General features: G+C 40.5%; 1 protein-coding gene across 1 annotated transcript in view; it reads left to right on the top strand.

The window, feature by feature from the left end:
• LOC148532179 (1-phosphatidylinositol 4,5-bisphosphate phosphodiesterase eta-2-like) overlaps positions 1–20,299 on the top strand; it is a 695,515-nt gene extending 675,216 nt beyond the window's left edge. Inside the window, exon 4 of the mRNA XM_088468220.1 lies at positions 19,995–20,299. Within this exon, the coding sequence (XP_088324346.1) occupies positions 19,995–20,299 (305 nt within the window). The remainder of the gene's footprint in view (positions 1–19,994) is intronic.
• The last annotated feature ends 224 nt before the right edge of the window (positions 20,300–20,523 follow it).

Here is a 20,523-nt window from a genome sequence, read left to right as displayed (position 1 = left end):
AATTAAAAGCACAGATGTGTATAGGATAAACTCAAATTATATATATATATATATATATATATATATATATATGTGTGTAAACATCTATAGACGAGCAACAAAAAAGACAATCATCTTTAGAGATAAACAATCACAATCATACAGTATATCAATCAAATTATAAACCATAATAAACAATCTTAAAAATAGATAATTACTTAATCATCCTACCAGATACATCGTTGTGAACATGAGTAAATAAGATCAAGATAAATTGCAATACCATAAAAATCAATAGGGCTCAAATAGCCTAGCGGGCTAGTGCCATATAGCATCTAACCAATGAGATCCAGGTTTGATTTCAATGTAGGACTCAATTAGTAATATCGTTTTTAATTATCACATAATTATTGTAGTAAATAAGATCAAGAGAAATTGCCATAAAAACAATAGGGCTCAAGTAGCCTAGCGGGCTAGTACCATATAGCACTAACCAATGAGACCCGGGTTCGATTCCAGCTTAGGACTCAATTAGTAATATAGTTTTTAATTATCACATCATTATTTTAGCCACATAGAAATGAGGAGTATGGTAGTTCTTATAACCAAAATATACCTAGATATATACAATTATTCATACAATCTTCAACATATCTTTATGAGAAAAACACTTAAATTTAAAAATTAGATAGATGAAACCTAAAAAGGTTCCAATATAAACCCGTGGCTCAAATAGCCTAATGGGCTTATGAAGCAGACCAATAGTACCCAGGTTCAGTACCAACATGGTGCCTTAATTTTAACATTAATGTCATTATTTTAGTGGTAACATAAATATCAAGGGATCGGTAGTTTGATGGTAAATATATATCCGATAATTACTAATATCCGTCTTTAGTCTGTTTATTTGGATGACAAAAAACAGTCCCAGGATATAATAATGAATAGATACAGATAACTTAAATGTTGTTCATTTCAATGCAGTCATTCAGACCATTTGGAAAGAGAGAGCCCAAGGAAAAAATCCAAAAAGCTTCACGCTTACAAAGCAAATTGAAGTGGTCACCACCTCTGGGGGTCTCTTTGATGTGCTCAATGCCCTGAAGCCTAACCACATCAACATTACCCCCATGTTTCAATTTGACGTGTTGGGAAAGACTGTGTGTCTTCAGTCCCTTTAGTACATTTCTCCTATGTTCAAGGACCCGTGTGTGTAACATGCGTGTCGTCCTCCCAACATATTAGACGCCACATTCACAGGTGATTACATACACGACACGTAGCACGACAATTGATCCTACTAATGATGTCAAATGAAGAACCCAGAGGGCCTGATTTAAACTGAGTGCTTTTATCCAACATGAACCCACATGTGATGCACCCAAACTTGCCACATTTATAGTTGCCCTTCTTATTTGAAACTCTATCTAGCCAAGTGTCCGATTTAGAAACTGATGTTTCTTTAGATCTAAAGTGACTAGGGACTAGAAATTTCTGCAAATTCATAGCTTTTTAAAAAATACCATTTGGTACATCTTCTAGAACTGTAGATAACACAGTATCTGTTTTTAGAATTGGATAATTCTTCTTTATAGCATCTTTAAGTTCATTTGAAATTGACAGGGTTAAAAGGTTGACAGGTACTGTACAAATGGTGGGCACATTTTGTTTTGTAATTAAACCCTAATCCTAACCATAGCCTTCCCCTTAGTGCCTAACCATCCCCATGGTATCTTACTCTAACCCTTGTCTAACCCTAACCTTCCCCCAAGTGCCCTAACCTTAAAAATGTGGGAAACCATATAAAAGTGTTAACCATTTGTACCTGTTGACCTATTGCATGTGGATCATATGGTGTCGACCAATTGACTGTCAACCTTTACATTGTATATCTTCTATCCGGTTACCACTGTGCTGTTTGCCCCCCCTCCCCCCTTTGGACCCTGGGACCTATGTGCACGAACACCCTGCGCCCATTATAATTTTGCCTATGGCAACCATTCCGTCTGTTTTTGTTCGCAATAGCTTTTTATGAGAACTGCAAAAACGCCCAATTTACCAAGTTCCAAAGAAAGCTTACCTTTTCACAGCTTGGACCTGGTAGCATAAGCCATACTTATTGGTGCGATATGCATTATGGGGTCTATTCATAAAAAACATGAAGTGGCTCACAATAAATATCACTATATATCGCATCACATTGATTCGCTATACAGTGATGTTTAGTAGCCATTTATGTACACTTACCTCTCCGACGTCTTCATGCGCTGTCCGGCCCCTATGCGATCTGTGGACGCATTGAGAATACAGACACATCGGGTGCCCGATACATGCGCCGGTGTCTAAGAGCATCAGGTCAGGTCATACCTGCTGCAAAGGACGCTGGGTAAAAGGGGGCAGAGCCAGCGCCGGGGGCAGGGAGCAGGGAAGTATGCAGCTTCTCTGCTCTGTGTGGCTTGTGGTACAGATTACGCCATCCTCAGACAGCGAATATGTACGCAGCAGAGGAACGGAAGCTGAGCTTCCCGTTCTTCTATGAATCGCTCTCCCCATACAAAAGTATGGTGACTCGATGCAGGCATGGAGCGGGGGTGCAGCTGGAGAAGGAATAAACTTCTCCACGGTAACTTGCTCCATGAATTGCACGAAGCAGGGAAGAGCTCTGATTTCAGCTAAACAGGGCTCTTCTCTGCTTCATGAATAGAGCCCTATGTGTAATTGGGAACTTGTACAATATTGATATTGATATCCCTCTAGTCTAAACCTACCGGAATATAGAAATGTCTGAGATGTAAAGATCTATATAGTGAGAGGGAGTATCCTGCATGAAATGATCATCAGTAGAGTACAGGCTAGATTTTTATGTAACATACTAATAAAGCTGCAACACTGAAGCTACCAGTAACATCCACAAAATACTGAGTGTAACATTTCAGGAGTTTATCAGAACTAAAGGTATCTGAGATAAAGTTATGTTTGTAAAGGAACATTTTTGTTCCTGTGCATAGCAGGGAGAACTGAGTTTTCAATAAAAGAATACATATTTAGAAAAAGAAAACAAGTTCTGCTCAGTCAGAATTTCTCCACAGCTTGTGGACATTTCCATATCTTCTAACATTGTAATATAATTTTCAAATATATCTACTCATACTGTGCACAGATTATAAACTATAAATATACTGTACTGTATTTTCAAAACTTGGTTGCAATGTAATTAAAGATTCAGGAAGACATTGTGTTGCTGACAGCATAATGGTAATTTGGGGTAATAGATTGATCACCTGCCACAACTAAAAGAAGCGCAGTGATATTTTATAAATATCGGTTATGAGCCAGTGTTGCTGGGTCCCAGTCCCATTGCCGGCTCCCCACTCCCACCACATGAAAATCAGCTGTTACTGTTCAGTAAGTAGGGTGTCCTTCGACTGCCACTCTTCTACTGAATGTTTAATGAGGGAAAATGTTGCAGATGTTGAAGGAAACATCAAAATAAGTGTGGATAGATGTTTGATAAGTTATCTGAAAATATATTACTCCATCTGACATGAGAAGTTTATGCGTTGTGTTTTTCACATTGTCATGGGGCAAAATATTGAAAATCAGGTAATGTCGTAGTTCAATTTGATAATTTATTCCTATTCTATGGACAGGGTAAATCACTAATTTATTTTGCTCTCTATGTTCAAAGAGAAGCATGAGAGGGGCATGTTAGTACAGTGGGGGAGGACATCATAGCATGTGCTTGTTCTGGGCACCAGGGCTCCATGCTACATCTCTGAGTCCACTGGGTTGGAGACCGGAGGTAGGATGAAGGGGGCCCTGCCTGTTTCAGCTGTACTGGGCCTCTCACTGTCTGTATTTCAACACTGGCCTGGGACGCAGAGATTGGTCGTTCTAGAGGAGTTCACAAAAAGCAAAAATGGCGTGTGTATTTACCTTCTCTTGTTTTGAGATGTTTTGAGATTTAGATCTTATTATAATGTTCTATATTATGATTACCCCCTCACACCTATGTGTTCTGTTTTGTGCTCCCACACCCTCTCGTCTATATGTCCTGTATTAGGCACCTACCCTCTGTACGGTTCCCTCCCCCTCTGTATAGTCATCATTGTGCTTCACCCTCTTCTGTATTGCAATTCAATTGCTTCTCCTCCCCCCCACATTTTCTTTTTTGCCACTAATGTGCTTCAACGCCCCCCTCCCCCTCTTTGCATCTGTGACCCACCCCCTGTATTGCTAGTAGTGTGCAACCCCTCCCTTCCCAATGTATTGGCAGTTATGTGCCCCCCCTCCCCCAATGTATTGCCAGCTTCTATTCTTCTATTTTATCAGTGACAAAAATCTGTGATCACCTGATGAAGTGAGGTCATCCGGACACAGCCAGTAGTTAGCATTTACGGTCATTAAATTATTCTACACGAAAAGCAAAACTGTAGTGAAGGTGAACATAAACATGTAAATTCAATATGTAAGCTTTAGGGCCTGTCATATTTGTGAATGATGGACTACAGAAAAAAAAAAGCTTCCCTCCAGCACACTACAAAAAAAAACCCAGCACAAAGACTTGAATACTACATGATAATAGAAATCCAGAGGTCTTTGGTGCATATATTTGCAAATATATGGTTAAGCGCCGGGCCGTGTCATGGCTCCTCTATACCGGTGTCCCTAACGCTACATAATAATAGCACCTACTCTGGGACATAATTGCATACTGTTGTGCCACATGATAATAGCACATACAAAAATATATTTAAGTTGGCCTGTGCCTGGAACTCTAGCTAAGCAATATAATAAAGTTTTTCTATGTAGGAAGCCTTGTTGGGGGTGGCATCTGCTCGCTGGCAGCTTTGCTCTCTGCCAGTCTGTGCTCGTAGGGGATCACAATCCCACACATGCGCACATATTGACAAGCAGCCTAGGCTTCTAGGGACTGCAACGTCTGCAGCCCCTAGAAGCCAGATAGGGCTGCCGGCATTATAACAAGGGAGTGGCTTCCCATTCGAAGTGCTCTCTCTGCTAATTGCAGTCCAGACTGGCAAATACCAGGGGGAGAAAACACCTCACCCTGGGACTGCCTGTCCATCAAGTGATTAGCAGTGAGCACTTCCAATGGGAAGCCACTGCTAGGTTGTCACTGGGTTGGTGGATTTTACTGGTGGGGGGCAAGGGTTGTTTAATCACTGGAAGGAAATGTGATACTATCAGTCAAGCAGCTTCAGTACTTTGATGTGTAAGTAGAGTAGACCTATTTCAATATAATGTATAATAATTTTGCAATTTAGAAGCATCTCATTTGGCCATGTGGTATGCTAGCTATACAGAGAGACAGCTGAAATATTAGGTGATAGACTGCAGTACAATGTACACTTTTACTACCATTTATGGCCTAAATAATATGACTCCAGGGCAAACAGCCATAACCTCCTTAACAGCTTGATATAGAGCTGTGCACCCACCCTGACCCTGTTACCCAACACGCCACGTCTCATAAAATGATTTTTGCTCCTCAGTTTTTCAATGTCAATGTTGGCATTTGTTTGTAATATAGAAGACGAGATCCCCAGTAGATTGCTTTTCTCTGACAAGCTGCAGTCATTACATGACTCTGGACATGTGTTATTCCTCCCCACTGGCTTCCTCCCAGGGGTTTGTGTTATCTTTGAGTATAATACATCTCCTGGTACTCTTTTGTTCTCACATTGTCATTGTCGCGCTGTGTTGTGTACGGTTAGATTGTCTGTTAGCTTTGACAGCGCTGTACCTAGGAGGATGAGGCTGCAGAGTGTCAGGGGTATGTGTACAATTGGAAGCAGATTGTTAGTTTAAAGGAAACCTGCTCCAAAGATATAATAACAAGCAATCTCTCACACTTTCAGGGAAACTGGGAATACTTGCTAATTAGTAAATTCTGCTTTACTGATGGCTTGGAAGCAACTCTATAAAAAAATACACTACAATTTACTAAACCTACTGCAAAAGTTCCTGATTCCTTTGTATTACTCTATAGCAGGATATCCTGCATACTTGTCTATTTTTGAAAAAGCATTTTATGGAGACTGTGACAGCAACACCTATGCACGTGGTGCTGAAAAGGACATGTACTGCTCCATCTAAGACATATAGAAAAGCTAGATAATGGGGTAAGATGTAAATGTGATAGAAGGATGTCCTTTGAAGCAACTATTTTAAGTTTTGCAAACCATATGCAGTTGTCACAGTAAAAGAAAGTCTGTCCTGGTCACAGGAAGAGCCTGCACAGGTGACCAATATGTCTGCTCTTTAGTATCACTAACGTGATCTCATTTTACCATGGGGTGACAGCAGAGTGCATCATATTTTTAATGCACTATTTTCTAGCATCTTAAATGATCCCCTTTAACTTTCTACATTCCAACAGGTTCATGCAATTCGTCACACATCCCATGTAATTCATCACCCATACTTGGACACACAGCCACTTATGTAGCCATAAGTGTCCTGGAGAGTGGCAACACTTCCTCATAATATCTTCACCCCAGTGTTTACTCCATGTTGGCCAAAGAGTGTTGATGTTATCACTGTATTGGGACTACCTGGTCTGTATTCAGGGAGATTGCTGGAATGTTCTGGGTTTTTTGGTGTTCAATTGGGTGTGGGGTGTTGATTTTTTTTGAGCACCTCCAGAACAGGTCTAATTTTTCCTTAAATCCTTATTTTAAGGAAAAATTGCTTCTGGACCTCTGCGCCCCCCCAATGACTAATTAAACAATTGACCCTGCAACCAATTTTGAAAGCACACATACCCACGGTAATCTAAAATTGGTTGCGAGGTTCATATAATTTTTTGCAGGCAAAACCTTGTGGCCGATTGGATATATGCTCCTTAGTGAAAGGTACTAGTTTGAGTCTTAATCCCCTTTACTCTAAACATTTTGAGTGATGTTGAGGTGACTATTTGGGTGCAGAGTAGGACAGAAGTTGGTACCGCCATGGCAGAAGGCTATAGCTAAGATTTGAAGGGAGTGAATGTTCATCCAGTGCACCTGAGTAAGTTGTGTGCGTTCCCAATCATACCTGTGGCAACAAGAGTGCCTGTCCTGCTACATGACATGTCTGCTCTTCTGCTGCCTGAAATTGGTTGGGTATATTTTGTGGACGTTCATCATGTCAACACTGATGAAATATCAACATGGTTAGATTATCAACAAAACAGTGAGGCTCTGGCGATGTCTTCTAGTTCCGGTGGTCAGGTGATGGTGACTTCTGGCTATCACCCAGCAGTCCCGGAGGTAACGCTAACCCCTAATGCTAATCCCTAGCCTTCCCATGAATGCGTAGCCTCTGTTAAACAAAGCAAGACAATAGACTAGCCACAGATATACTCCAGTGGTTATCATCCCTCCCTGTGAGTATACACCATAGACTATAACTTCTTCTGCTAATAATGTAGTTTTATAGATATACCGGAGTGCCTGGAGGAAATCCACACTAGTGCAAGTAGAAAATACAGGGTGGGATGCATGACGCATCGCCACCCTACGCATGCATGCCGATGTTAGCAACGTTGATATACATATTGAACACCGCAAAGGACCGCTCTCTCGGTAAGAGTGGCCCTTTGCAATGGATGGACTTCATGCGCAGAAGGACACACACGCTGTGGGGGGTGCTAGGAAAGGATCCGGTTGGATCGCTCTCACAGAACTCTCATGATAGAAGCCCATAGACTTCTACAGGGTAACACCAATCAGGAGATGGCGTTACTAACTGCAACCAAGCCCCGGAGTGCATTGCATTCCAGGGCTTGGTGCATATGAGAAATGCGGTCAAAGCTGCATTTTCGGGGTTTGACCACAATTCTACCTTTGCTGCATCCCGCCCACAAACTCCATACAATGAGGACAATGGGGCCTGATTCAGAGATGGACACTTTTACACAGACACTGCGTCTTTGCACGCGACGGCTAACTTTGGTGCCAACTCGATTTTCGGGAGAGTAGGCAAGTATGCTGTAATGCTAACCATTACAGCACCCATATCCTCTCTCTGAATTTTCACCCATAATATAGAGAATAAATGAGTTCCTACAGTTTCTGTACCTCCTTCAGTTTTTCACCTTGTTAACCTGCCCTTTGACTTTTTTCACTAATGTATTATGTTATCTACAGAATATTTTGACTCCATCTTTTACTGATTGTGCATCATTTTCTTTTGTTTGCATTTTTTAGCACATGTTATTGTGGTCTTAATCTATTTTACACTAGCTCTATATCATTTTTTATCCTCTTCTGACCCTATGGGATATATTTACTAAACTCCGGGTTTTTAAAAGTAGATGTGTTGCCCATAGCAACCAATCAGATTCTACTCATCATTTATCTAGGACCTTTTAGAAGATAATAGCTAGAATCTGATTGGTTGCTATGGACAACACCTACAGTTCTTAAACCCAACACTTTAGTAAATATACCCCTATATGTCTACATCCTATGTTCAGTCATCTTACCTCTTATAACAACTGCAAGTTCCTTGCAAAATCATATTATCTTTTTCTTCATTTGTATTATCAACATATACAGTCTACTGCGCATGTGCATACCTGCCTTAGTCATGGGATTTCTCATTTGATAAAAAAAAAACAGCCTTTATATAATCTAAAACCTTTTTTTTATTGTTGCAGTTTTGCTTTTACTGTTTCCTATATATTATATCTCACTGATTGATAGTCCAAACAACCCAAACTTCTTCCCTGCAGACATATTCGATAATTCATCTCCATTTCTGAGAACAAAATGTTTAATTCATTTTTTGATTTCACTAACTGTTTGAGAGATGCTTCACGCAAACAATGCAGAACATCACTATTCTGACTGATTTGGCAATTTGCTGATTCCAGTCTACGTCAGGCATATAGTAATGTATTGAAAACATTTTTCACATTTCTTCAGTTAAGCCTGTACTATTCTTCATCCTGTCCTGGTGGTCTGTAAATTGTTCCTATTCGAAAAACCTCTCAGCAGTTTCTAGAGTTACACAAACAATCTAAATTCTATCTGCAGTGCCTGTTTTAAAGTTTCTTTTATTTCATTCTTTATATAAAGCAATTTTACCTCCCTTTTTCCTACTCTCCTTTCCAAATAGAGTATAAGCAGTAATAAGTGTGTCTCAGTCATGGCCATTATTGTACCATATGTCAGTAATAGCGACAAGTTCTAAAATAAAATCCCTTGACATGATTGGAATGGGTCAGACAGCCTATTTCCTGAATGGAGATATTTTGTATTTATAACTTATAAAAATCTACCAATTTTCCTTACCCTGCCACTATTGCAAATAGACTTTTCAGTATCTTTAGAGAGGGATTTACAATTTTTCCATTCACCTCCAATTACTAGTTTAAATAAACACTAATGGATCATTTAAAGAAGACCAAGTACCCGGATGCAAGTGGCCTCTGTGACAAGCCTTCATCCTCCCAAGAACTGTTAACTGACAAATTAAACCCTTCCTTCCACTCACCATTTATTTAACCATTGTATCTTTCCTTCATCATATGAACAGGCAAAATCTTGGACAAGTAATCTGAAGGCACCTGTCTAAGCTCATCTCCTAATAGACAAAGGGGGACATGTATAATACCTTTTAAAGAGTGGAGAAGTTGCCCATAGCAATCATTGAGCTTCTACCTATCATTTTATAGAATGTACTTGATAAATGCTAGTTACAAGCTGATTGGTTGCTTTGGGAAACTTATCAACATATCTACTATTTAAAATGTTATATACATTTCCCCCCAAATCTCTCAGCAATGTTCCAAGTTCACTGGTTGATAACTTTAGTACCCACATGTACAAAACATGTACCTCTTCACCTTGACTCACCATTGCAACAACCTATATCATGTGCCATCTAACTCTCTGACCAGAAGCTCCTGGCAGTGGCCTAACCTATAGTTTTCTTTATTACAAACTCCCAGTTTAATACCACTTACAATAGACTCCCCATATGACAAGCTTCCAACATTCAAAAGACTCTAAGTCTACTTGGTTGATATTACGACTTCTAGAACTAATGATTTGTGGGGCTTCATCTACTGGAACCTCAACTTCTGTTTTATGCTCTCTGCAACCATAAAATGAATTGTATGTAGGATCAGCTGTTAGAAGATGCCTATGATCCACATTCAGATTCTACAACTCATTCAGATTCTACAATGGTGCAGTACTGCAGTCTACTCTTCCACTAGTTGGCTCCCTTGGGGAGTGGTGACCATTTAGGCGGTGACATATTTTAAGATCTAGTAAGTGACATCTGTTTGTTACAGTTTGCATCAATATTGCATAATAATGTCACCTTTTCTACTGTCCCCCATCTTTGTACCTCAGTGTCATCTTCTATTCTGCTGTCTCCTTCACACATTCACACTCCTCATCTTCATTTACAAAGCCCTTAATCACGCCTCCTCCACCTACATCTCCAACTTGATCATGTCTGCATTCTCTTAAGCTCCCTTGGCTCCTCCTCTGTCGGCCATGTTACCTCCGGTCATTTTCTGGTAATTTACTCTCACACCCACTACTAAGATTTCTCCTTCTGGTACATACTCCCTCACCAAGGCCGCCTTTCTACCAGACTACCCCAACTTTAAACGTTCACTAAAAACATATCTTTATACTAAAGCCTATGAGCCCTCCTCTTAACTCTTCGCTCCTCCTACCCACATTGCATGCTTCTCAGTTCACCCGCTCGCTGTAAGACCTATGGCAGGGGCTTTTTCCCTCCTGTTCTTCCCCTTACATTATTAGTGCCACCGGTGTTCTCTGTCTTTTATCTCCTTCTCCCCTTCAGCGACTCTAACACTGTTTGCTTGGCCTTACTATGGGTACAGGATAGATGAAAGCTGTTGTGCCTTCCCCCGTGGCTCATTACTATCTGCTCTTAGAAGCTACAGAGAATTTTCATTCTTGACCCCTGTACTTGTTGCTCCATGTCTGTGGCTTTACTGCAATGCTTGTATTTATGCTTTGCACTCATGTGATGGATCACTACTGTGCTCTGTATTTATGCTGTGTATGTACTGTCTTTATGTCCACCCCATTTATGGCGCTGCATACACCATGTGCTACCTGATATAAGTTAATAGAAGTAGGCAAAATGTCTTAACTTTACAGCAATTAATTTAAAATGATGACATGAAGATTGTGCAAGGTTTTTTCTCCTACAGTATGTCAGACAAGCATTTCCTTTCTACACAAGAAGATTTCGGTAATCTGTGTTACTTCAAGTGCTTAAGCAATTGTTGTGATGGAAAGCTACATAATTTTAACAAGAACTGCATACTTCAGTAAATCAGGCTGTATTTTATACAGTACGCCACACTGATATACTTGGAAATGAATGCTAAAATCAAACCATTGAAAATGTATAGTTAGTATATTTAAAAGAGCCTGCATATAATTTATCTCTGAAGAGTTTCTGCAAGCAGCCTGTTGTTTCTGCCTCATATTACTTTCACCTTAGCCCAACAATGTCCTGCTCATTATACTCCAAGAAATATACTTAGGAGTTATTTGCAGGGGCACCAAGGTAGATAATGCCCAGGATGCAAGGAGGCGCAGCTATGGCTCCAAAGGTGTGTGACCACGTCCAGGGTCATTGCCAGGACTTTGTGGGCCCCATAGCAGTTTTTTGAAGGGGCTGCTGTCCCCGTGCTTCTACAGAGAGAACTCTCAGCAGCAGTTGGTAATTTTATGCCCCATAATAGTGCCCAAGTTAATTTTATGAACCATAGTAGTGTCGCTAGTTAATGTTATGCCCTATAGTAGTTCTCCAGTTTACCTTATGAACCATAGTATAGCTGCCAATACACATTGTCGCACAATGCACCCAATTCACATTATGACATAGTGTCCCCAGTTTATATTATGCCACTTTACAGTGCCTCCTGTTCATATTATGCCACATTTTAGTGTCTCCAGTTCATATTGTGCCACATTACAGTGCCCCAGTTCATATTAGGCACAGTTCAAATTATGCCAATTTCAGTGCTCAGCTCAGATTATGCCACATTACAGTGCCCCTTACCATTATAACATCCTCTACACACACCTCTCACTGAAAATGGAATGTCACCCCATTTAGGCTGGGCAATAGGTCACACCAAATTGCTCAGCAGGCAAACCCAGAAAATTAATATGCAGCTATATAACCTGGGTCCTTGACCCCTGAAGAATCTGGGCCTCAGAGCAATGGCTCGCCCTTCACCCACTGTAGCTACGCCCATGACCATTCCCATATCAGCAGGGTGTAGAGTTCAGAATGAAAGAGGGCCTTGGTATTTTCAAATGCATGTGACAATGCCCAAGGCTGCCATAAGAAATTGTGGGGCTCCATTTATAAGGTATCTGACCAATGTGTGGGGTCCTGGATGTAAATTGTGTGTTAAATAAAGGAGGCTGTAACGGAAGGTGCACACATCCTTTTACTATACATATGGGAGTCTGCCTGCCTGCCTGCCTGTCTGCCCTGCCTCCCAGACATCTGCTTGTGAAGAAGTTGTTCACAGTTGAGATCATCAGCAGGCTGCCGGCCCCCTTCTGAGCCAAGTGCCAGTACATTAGTACTGGCTAAACCCTCCTGATAGAAGCCCTTGTCAACCCCCCTAATAAAAGGGAAAAGACTAGTTCCCCTTCAGATACTGTACCTGGAAGTGATGTGAACTGAGGGCAGAAGTGCAGTTTCCTGCCCACACAGTCCAGCAAAATAAATATGGCCCCTCGCGGACTCGTTTCGTTCGCTACGCTTCAGGCTTGGTGGCTTATTACGCACGCCACATGATTATATTCCCCCTCTATGCCCACATGGATGGTAGGGAATTATGTTGGACACTGGCTGATGACTTCAGGGTCAATCTACGGAAAGGGGATCTAGATGCTTTCCTAAGAAAAGGGCCTAGTTGATCTACCGGCGGTCCTGTTAATTTGTGACTGTACTGGGAGACATTGTAGATTATGGATTTCAGCTAAAGTGTTAAATGAAAAATAAAATATATTAAATTGGTAAATTAGATGTTCTTTTACAAAGAGAGCATAAGTTATTTATATGATAAAATTGATTGCTGATAAACAATTATGTAATTGCATTGGGATTTGATGACAGTTGGCCTAAACTCTGACCCTTCCCACCAATGTCAGTGATGTTATTTCCAGAGAATACCGGCATAACACACAACTACAGTTTCCCAACACCTCTGTTATTTCCTGTACGAACGCATCACATTATGATTATTATCAGTTATTTCTGTAGTGCATATGCATTCTGCAGCGTTTTATAGAGAATTTTTGATCATATGCATTAGTCACTGCCCCAGCGGAGTTTACAATCTATAGTCGCTTTCACATGTACACACAGATATACTGTATACTCTAGAGTTATTTTTTTTCTCAGAGTCCAATTAACCTACCAGTATGTTTTTGGATTGTGGGAGGAAACCAGAGATTTCTGTAGAGTAGAAAAAGTGAAAACGTTCCAAAATACAATAGTAAAAAAAACAAAAAGACTTAATGTATGTAATAAAATTGAATGGTGATAAAAAAAAAATCACATTGGTGCATGCACGTCAGACGAAAGAGAGAATGAAGGAAAAACCCCAGGCAGTGCTGGAAAAAAAAACAGCTACTGTTCAATATTATTGCTTGTACATTCAGTCAAACCTCCGTTTTACACTTCCTTAGCATTTACACTTTTTCTTTTTTTTTAATTACCTGTTGTCTCTTAATGCATTTAATGGAGCTTGCCTATCTCAATGATTTTACACTTGCAGCATATTACACTGTGCAAATGCTGTTGTTTTTTTGCTTGGAAAGTCTGCCACGTATTATACAGTAGGCTGTTTAACAAAACAATACAAAGTAGTCAAATTGCTTTTCCATTTGTGTTTTTATTTTCTTGACATTTGGGTAATTTTTAGACTTTTCCATATTTCTATGCCAAATTTTTGTGGCTTTTTTTTTTTTTTTTTTATAATAAATAAGTAGGTGTGACTATAACATCATTTATTATAATTAATTTTAGATGAAGCCCAACAATTATCAGAATTTAAAACAAATTAGAAGTATTTTTATGAATGATCAAATCAAAAGTAAAAAATTTACCTTTACTATAACTTTGTGTGACTGGTTATCCAAATGTTTTCTTATTCTAGAAGTATAGCCTGCAAAATAGTTTATATCTGTACTCCTGAAAAGCTTTACGGAGTACAATGAAAAATTATTGGTCTCACAAATGGCTGATAATGGACTACAAGTAATGGTAATATATATCAGGCAGGTGTTGTTACAAGCTGGATGCCAAAAATGCAATGGAGGCAGAAATACATTTTTGCCACTCTAAATTTTTTTTCTTCCGATCATAGATTACAGGGAAATAATCGCTTACACTGTACTCTTAAAAGATACCCTTTTTATTTCTATACCTAGCAAAATGGCAAGTGTAATGAAGGAAAGGTGATGGGCAGGTATGGCATTACACGGTACCAATGAACCTAGTATTCACGTTTTGATTTTATTGTTGCTATTATTATTGCAGTTGACACTTAAATATATTTTTCCTGGTATATTTGACAATAATCTCAATGTAATTCATGAATTCTCTGTTATGCTGTCCATCCACTAGGTAATTAAATTGAGCGATTGAAAGATAATGACGTCGTTATCGTTCAATCGTTCATTAATCGTTTGAAGATTGTTCACTAAAATGTCTAAAACAACCAGCGATGCGCGCTTCCACTGGTCGTTAAAAGACATCTATCATCGTGCAAACATGCTTGTCAACCTGACGATAACGTCAGGTTGAGCATGTTTGCAGAAGATCGATGAGCCTGCACTGAACGACTGCTCGTTCAGTGCAGGCTCATCACAGACTGACAAACGACTGCACGATTACACAATGTAGTAATCGTGCGGTCGTTTTCAGCTCATCTAATGCTGTACTGGTAGCATAATAAACATTTGCATGCTTTGCTGAAACATATGTAAACCAGTTAGTGTAAACCATCATATTGTGCTTCAGATGTTTGATTGTTTGTGGTGGTGTTGTGTTATGCGTACATGGAATACTGTGCAATCTGATCTGAAATCCATAATGATAATTTAAGGTTATTAGGTGATTCTATGTGAACAAGAATATGCAATACTGAGGATGAGTGTTTTTTATTTTTTAAGTTTATTTTTTTTTTTGACAGCAGATCATTAAAACAGCAACTAGTGTTACATATATGAATTCAAGACCAAAATTCATCACTGGTTCCAATTGTCACTATTAGAATCATGGAGCCGAAAGTGCTAACGCGGTATCAGTATCATGTAAATGATAGAACTGCTTTTAGTTTTTAAGTTAAGGGGGAAGGGAGGAGAGGGGCCAAACAAAGAGAGGCTAAGAGGTCAGTATATGTGTTGGTGGGAGGAGGAGGGTGAGGGGGGAGGGCAACATTAGGAAGGGAAAGGGCTGGTCAGCAGGAATATGCAAGATTATGGGGTTACAGAGTTTATGAATGGAGTTTAATGGGTTATATACTAAGCTGGGAATATATTTATTAGAGGCTACAAACCACATCATATTAATGATCACAGGGAGGGCCAGCGGTGTAACCTTCTTCCACGTAAATATGTCTGAGGGCTTATTGATATTGGGCATCAGTTTATGTAGCAGAACAGTGCAAGGATCTTTTAGGGTGTTGAATAGTTAAAACATTTGCAATGAAAGATGAAACTTCATTCTAAAACTGTGTCAGTATTTGTCATTCCCACCAGATAAAGAGATACGCCCCACTCTGACCACTTTGCCGCCAGCATAGACCTGATGCCTGAGGGAAATAACAGGGATTTTAGTGGGCACCATATACCACATGCTGTAATTTGTGTCCAGATTTTCTGTGATGGTCACACAGTTACTTACAGGCGTTTGAGCCGTGTAGGGTACCTCATACAGACTATATACAGTGTCTTTCTAAAGTATTCAGATCCTTGACCATTTACCTAATGTTACTGAATAACAACTCATTCACTGAAATGTTATTCTCTATGATATTTGTATTTCAAAGCGCTGAAATGCAAAATAATTTTTAAATATGATATTAGTTTATGTTTCAAAATATTAGAGATGAGCGGTTCGGATTCTGTGGAATCCGAACCACTCCGAACATAGGGGACCCGAGTCCCGCCTGACTCGGATCCCCGTTCGGGGCCGAACGGCGGCCTCCTGATGTTGGATTCTCGTGAGAGAATCCGACATCAGGGCTCCTCTAGTGTAGCGCAGTGATAGCGGTCTGCCCTACACAGAAACAAACACACAGCCGCCAGCGGTATCAGTTGGTTTTGGTAATAGCAGCCAATGAGAGTCAGGCAGACTCTCATTGGCTGCTGCGTCCCCGGAGGGAGCCGGCTCCCCCCACTGCGGGTGATGGGAGAGACGTCATGAGTGACGTCTCTCCCATAGTGCAGAGGGGAGCGGACGGCTGCGATCACAAGCAGGAGCGGGGATTCAGGTAAGTTTTTTTTTTTCCTGTGTAAGGCGGCGCTACTGGGGGCACAACTACTGGGGGCATAATACAATGGGCACAACTACTGGGGGCATAATACAAGGGGCACAACTACTGGGGGCATAATACAAGAGGCACAACTACTGGGGGCATAATACAAGGGGCACAACTACTGGGGGCATAATCCAAGTGGCACAACTACTGCAACTACTGGGGGCATAATACAAGGGGCACAACTACTGGGGGCATAATACAAGGGGCACAACTACTGGGGGCATAATACAAGGGGCACAACTATTGGGGGCATAATACAAGGGGCACAACTACTGGGGGCATAATACAAGGGGCACAACTACTGGGGACATAATACAAGGGGCACAACTACTGGGGGCATAATCCAAGGGCCACAACTACTGGGGGCATAATAGAAGGGGCACAACTACTGGGGGCATACCTCAAGGGGCACAACTACTGGGGGCATACCTCAAGGGGCACAACTACTGGGGGCATAATCCAAGGGCCACAACTACTGGGGGCATAATCCAAGGGCCACAACTACTGGGGGCATAATAGAAGGGGCACAACTACTGGGGGCATACCTCAAGGGGCACAACTACTGGGGGCATAATACAAGGGACACACTAATACTGTGAGCATACCTCAAGGGGCACTTGTAATGGGGGCATACTACTGGGGGCACTACTACTGGGGGCATACTACTACACACACTACTACTAGGGGCATACTACTAGGGGCACTACTAATGGAGGCATACTACTGAGGGCACTGCATAAGGGGCACTACTACTGAGGGCATTGTGTAAGGGACACTATTGCTGTGGGCATTGTATAAGGGACACTACTACTGTGAGCATTGTATAAGGGGCATTACTACTGTGAGCTTTGTGTATAAGGGTCACTAATGTGGGCATTGTGTAAAATGGGCACTATTGTGAGTCGTAACATAAATAAGAGACACTACTTTATGGTGTAATGTGAATCGGGCACTATGTGCGGTGTAATGTGAATAAGATTGTGCACTGTGACTCCTTGGGCCGTAGCCCACTGTGTATACAAGTACTGTGATTCTGCTGGCCGTACCCCACTTTCCAAGGACCATTCCATCTTGCACTACCTTTCATTTCTGCCACTGCTGTGTGGCAATGTGTCATAGATGTGCTTTAAACTGTGGTGTCTGTGCCGCTGCTCTGTCGCTTGGTAACCAGTCAGCTCACTGCAACTGTTGGCCAATAATGGTGAAAACTATAATTTAAACTGTGAAGTGGTCTAAATTGACTGTACATGACTGGAAATTAATGTTATTGAGGTTAATAATACTCTAGGAAGAAATGAAAGCCCAATTTATGTGATTTTAGCTTTTTTTGTCAATGTTTGTAAAAAAAATATAAATCAAAATCCAGTCACGGCAGTTTGGCAAATCCAAAGCCGGACAACGAATTAGAACCAAATCCAAATCCGTCAAAAATGGTCCGGCGCACATCCCTACATAATATCTCTGGGAAAGAAATGAGCAATATGCAGTTTGCATAAGCGTTCCCTGTGTTGTGGGCGCTCTAAGTCTACACTGGGGAAAACCAGTTACCAAATAAGGACACAATTACATTACATTTGGGTTACACCAGTAAATTACCAGACATGTTATCGGGATAAAGAACGTCACCATTCATGTGGTGATTATAAAGGAGACCTGTGAAAATATGTGCTTAAATGCATTGCAGGGAAATCAGAGAGCATGTAATGCAAATATAAAAATTTGGAAAAGGGTACAAAACAATATCCATGTTTTTGGGTGTCCCGGGAGATTTATCAAGCCTTGGAGGGCGGTAAAGTACCAACCAATCAGCTCCTGTAATTTATTTAGCACAGTCTTTGAAATGACAGACACTAATTAGTTGCTTTGGGCGACTACGACACTTTATCTCCTTCCAAGGCTTGGTACATCTCCCCTTTATCAGGAAGATACATCATAACCAAAAACAGTGCATGACCTTTGGATTTTATTGCCCTAACCAACAAATGTGCTCATTGGTACACTGTGGTGATTGCACCTTCTGCAACAATTACTTTTCCTTAGTTTATCAAACCAAACGTTAATAATTCTGTGACTGCTGTCTTTCATGCAGATTACAGCTATTCTTCAGTTTGTTCCTTACATATATAGTGGCCCATTCAGAGTCCATAAGTACACTCACACTGTATGCACAAATCCAGGTAGTCAGCTGTATGCACTTTATATGCGACCACACCTTCCATACCCATCGCTTGGATAAGTAGCTGTCATCATTAGCAGTGAGGGCTTGCCCTATACTAGGTGTGCCTACAACTTGACGGATCTCTGCATACACACAGATATATATATAATATATATGTATATGTATATATATATATATATATATATATATATATATATATATATACATATATTGTTTAATATCCTACATGCCTCCATTCAATCTAGCCTATGTGTGAACAGCCAGTTACCACCCAGTTAGCTGGAAGTGGAGTTGCTGTGACTCCGAGTCACGTGTAGATGGGTGCACTTGGCTACGGTCAATGTTAGATATGAACTAACAATCTAGAATAAAGGGCACAACACCTGAAAACAAAACAGAACAATCGTCTGCTGCTCTAATGGAGACCGGTTAGTAAGTTGTACTAGGCATCTAAAGAAAGAGAAATTAAGGGTAACAATAATGTATACAAATGTATAACAGTAATTAGACGACATATCTACAGGGAAATCCCTTTATCTGTCTAGCTCTCTATCACTGTCACAAGATCCGTCCGTGAATCAGACCTGGCTGCACCTGTGCATTTTCTGCATAATGCTTGTCAGGTTTCTCAGCTACAGTGCTCAGGTTCTAAGGATTCATGTCTGTGGGGATATTGGGAATAAATACTGACCCAGCCACACAGATGAACTCACCTGTGCAATATTAATTAAATCCCTCAGACGTTTCCTATAAGGGTTGAAAAACCCTATATAGGAACCAATAGGTCAACAAAATAATGATTTATTGGCCTTTTCTGCATTTATGATTATGCATGGTACTTAAGTTGGAGAATGTATAACAAAACAAAGTACCTCTGGAGACATGGGACCCTTTAATAAGAGCCCTCCATTTACATCTAATGAAGAGATCATTTTGTTTGTTTAAACAAATGGGTATTATTGTATTGGATGTTAAATATCAAAGACCTACATGAAATGTATCATAACTTCATACTATGCATTAAAGCAGATCTGTAGCACAAACAATGTTTATATCTATCTTTATAAAACCTCATTTACTACAGATCTGGTTGTTACCACTTTAGCTCCATGCTCCACCACAAACACTGCTATTGGCATGAGAACCACCATCCACCATCAAGTCTAAGACTTGCTGAGTTTTACACCATGTTGTTGTGACAAGAAAGCTGTTATATTATACAGTGTTACTCCCACTAAAACGTTTTGTTGCTTTTTTTTTCAGTATCAATTGATTCTATTCAGGAAGTCTGCGAAGGGAAACAGTCAGAGATTTTCCAGCGCTATGCTGATGGCAGCTTCGATCCAAACTGTTGCTTCAGTATCTACTATGGGGATCACATGGAGTCTTTGGATTTGGTGTCCTCGAGTGGCGAAGAAGCTCGGACGTGGATAACAGGCCTGAAGTACCTGATGGCAGGGATAAGCGATGAAGATAGTCTTTCTAAGCGTCAAAGAACTCGGGACCAATATCCTTTTCAGCCACCAATGTTAGTTTTAAAGGTGCATACGTATTATATAGGATTATGAACTACGTAGACTAGGAGTAGTAATTGTGTAGACACAATACCAATCAAATATGATTAGGTTGTTATCTCACCAACACAAATTCGTATTGCACTTTATAACATGTATCCACTTGTCGTTAACCTGCCATTCTAATGCTCTGGTTGGTCATATCCCCACGTTTCAAACAAGCTGAAATACTTCCCAACACCTTCATGTGATGTCCGTCACCAGTGTTCATATGCTGA

The sequence above is a fragment of the Taudactylus pleione genome, unplaced genomic scaffold (genome assembly GCF_031769625.1).
Source record: "Taudactylus pleione unplaced genomic scaffold, aTauple2 ptg000082l, whole genome shotgun sequence".
In the NCBI taxonomy this organism is placed as follows: Eukaryota; Metazoa; Chordata; class Amphibia; order Anura; family Myobatrachidae; genus Taudactylus; species Taudactylus pleione.
The sequence above is the reverse complement of the archived record's forward strand: the minus strand, read 5'-3'. Positions and strand labels throughout refer to the sequence as shown.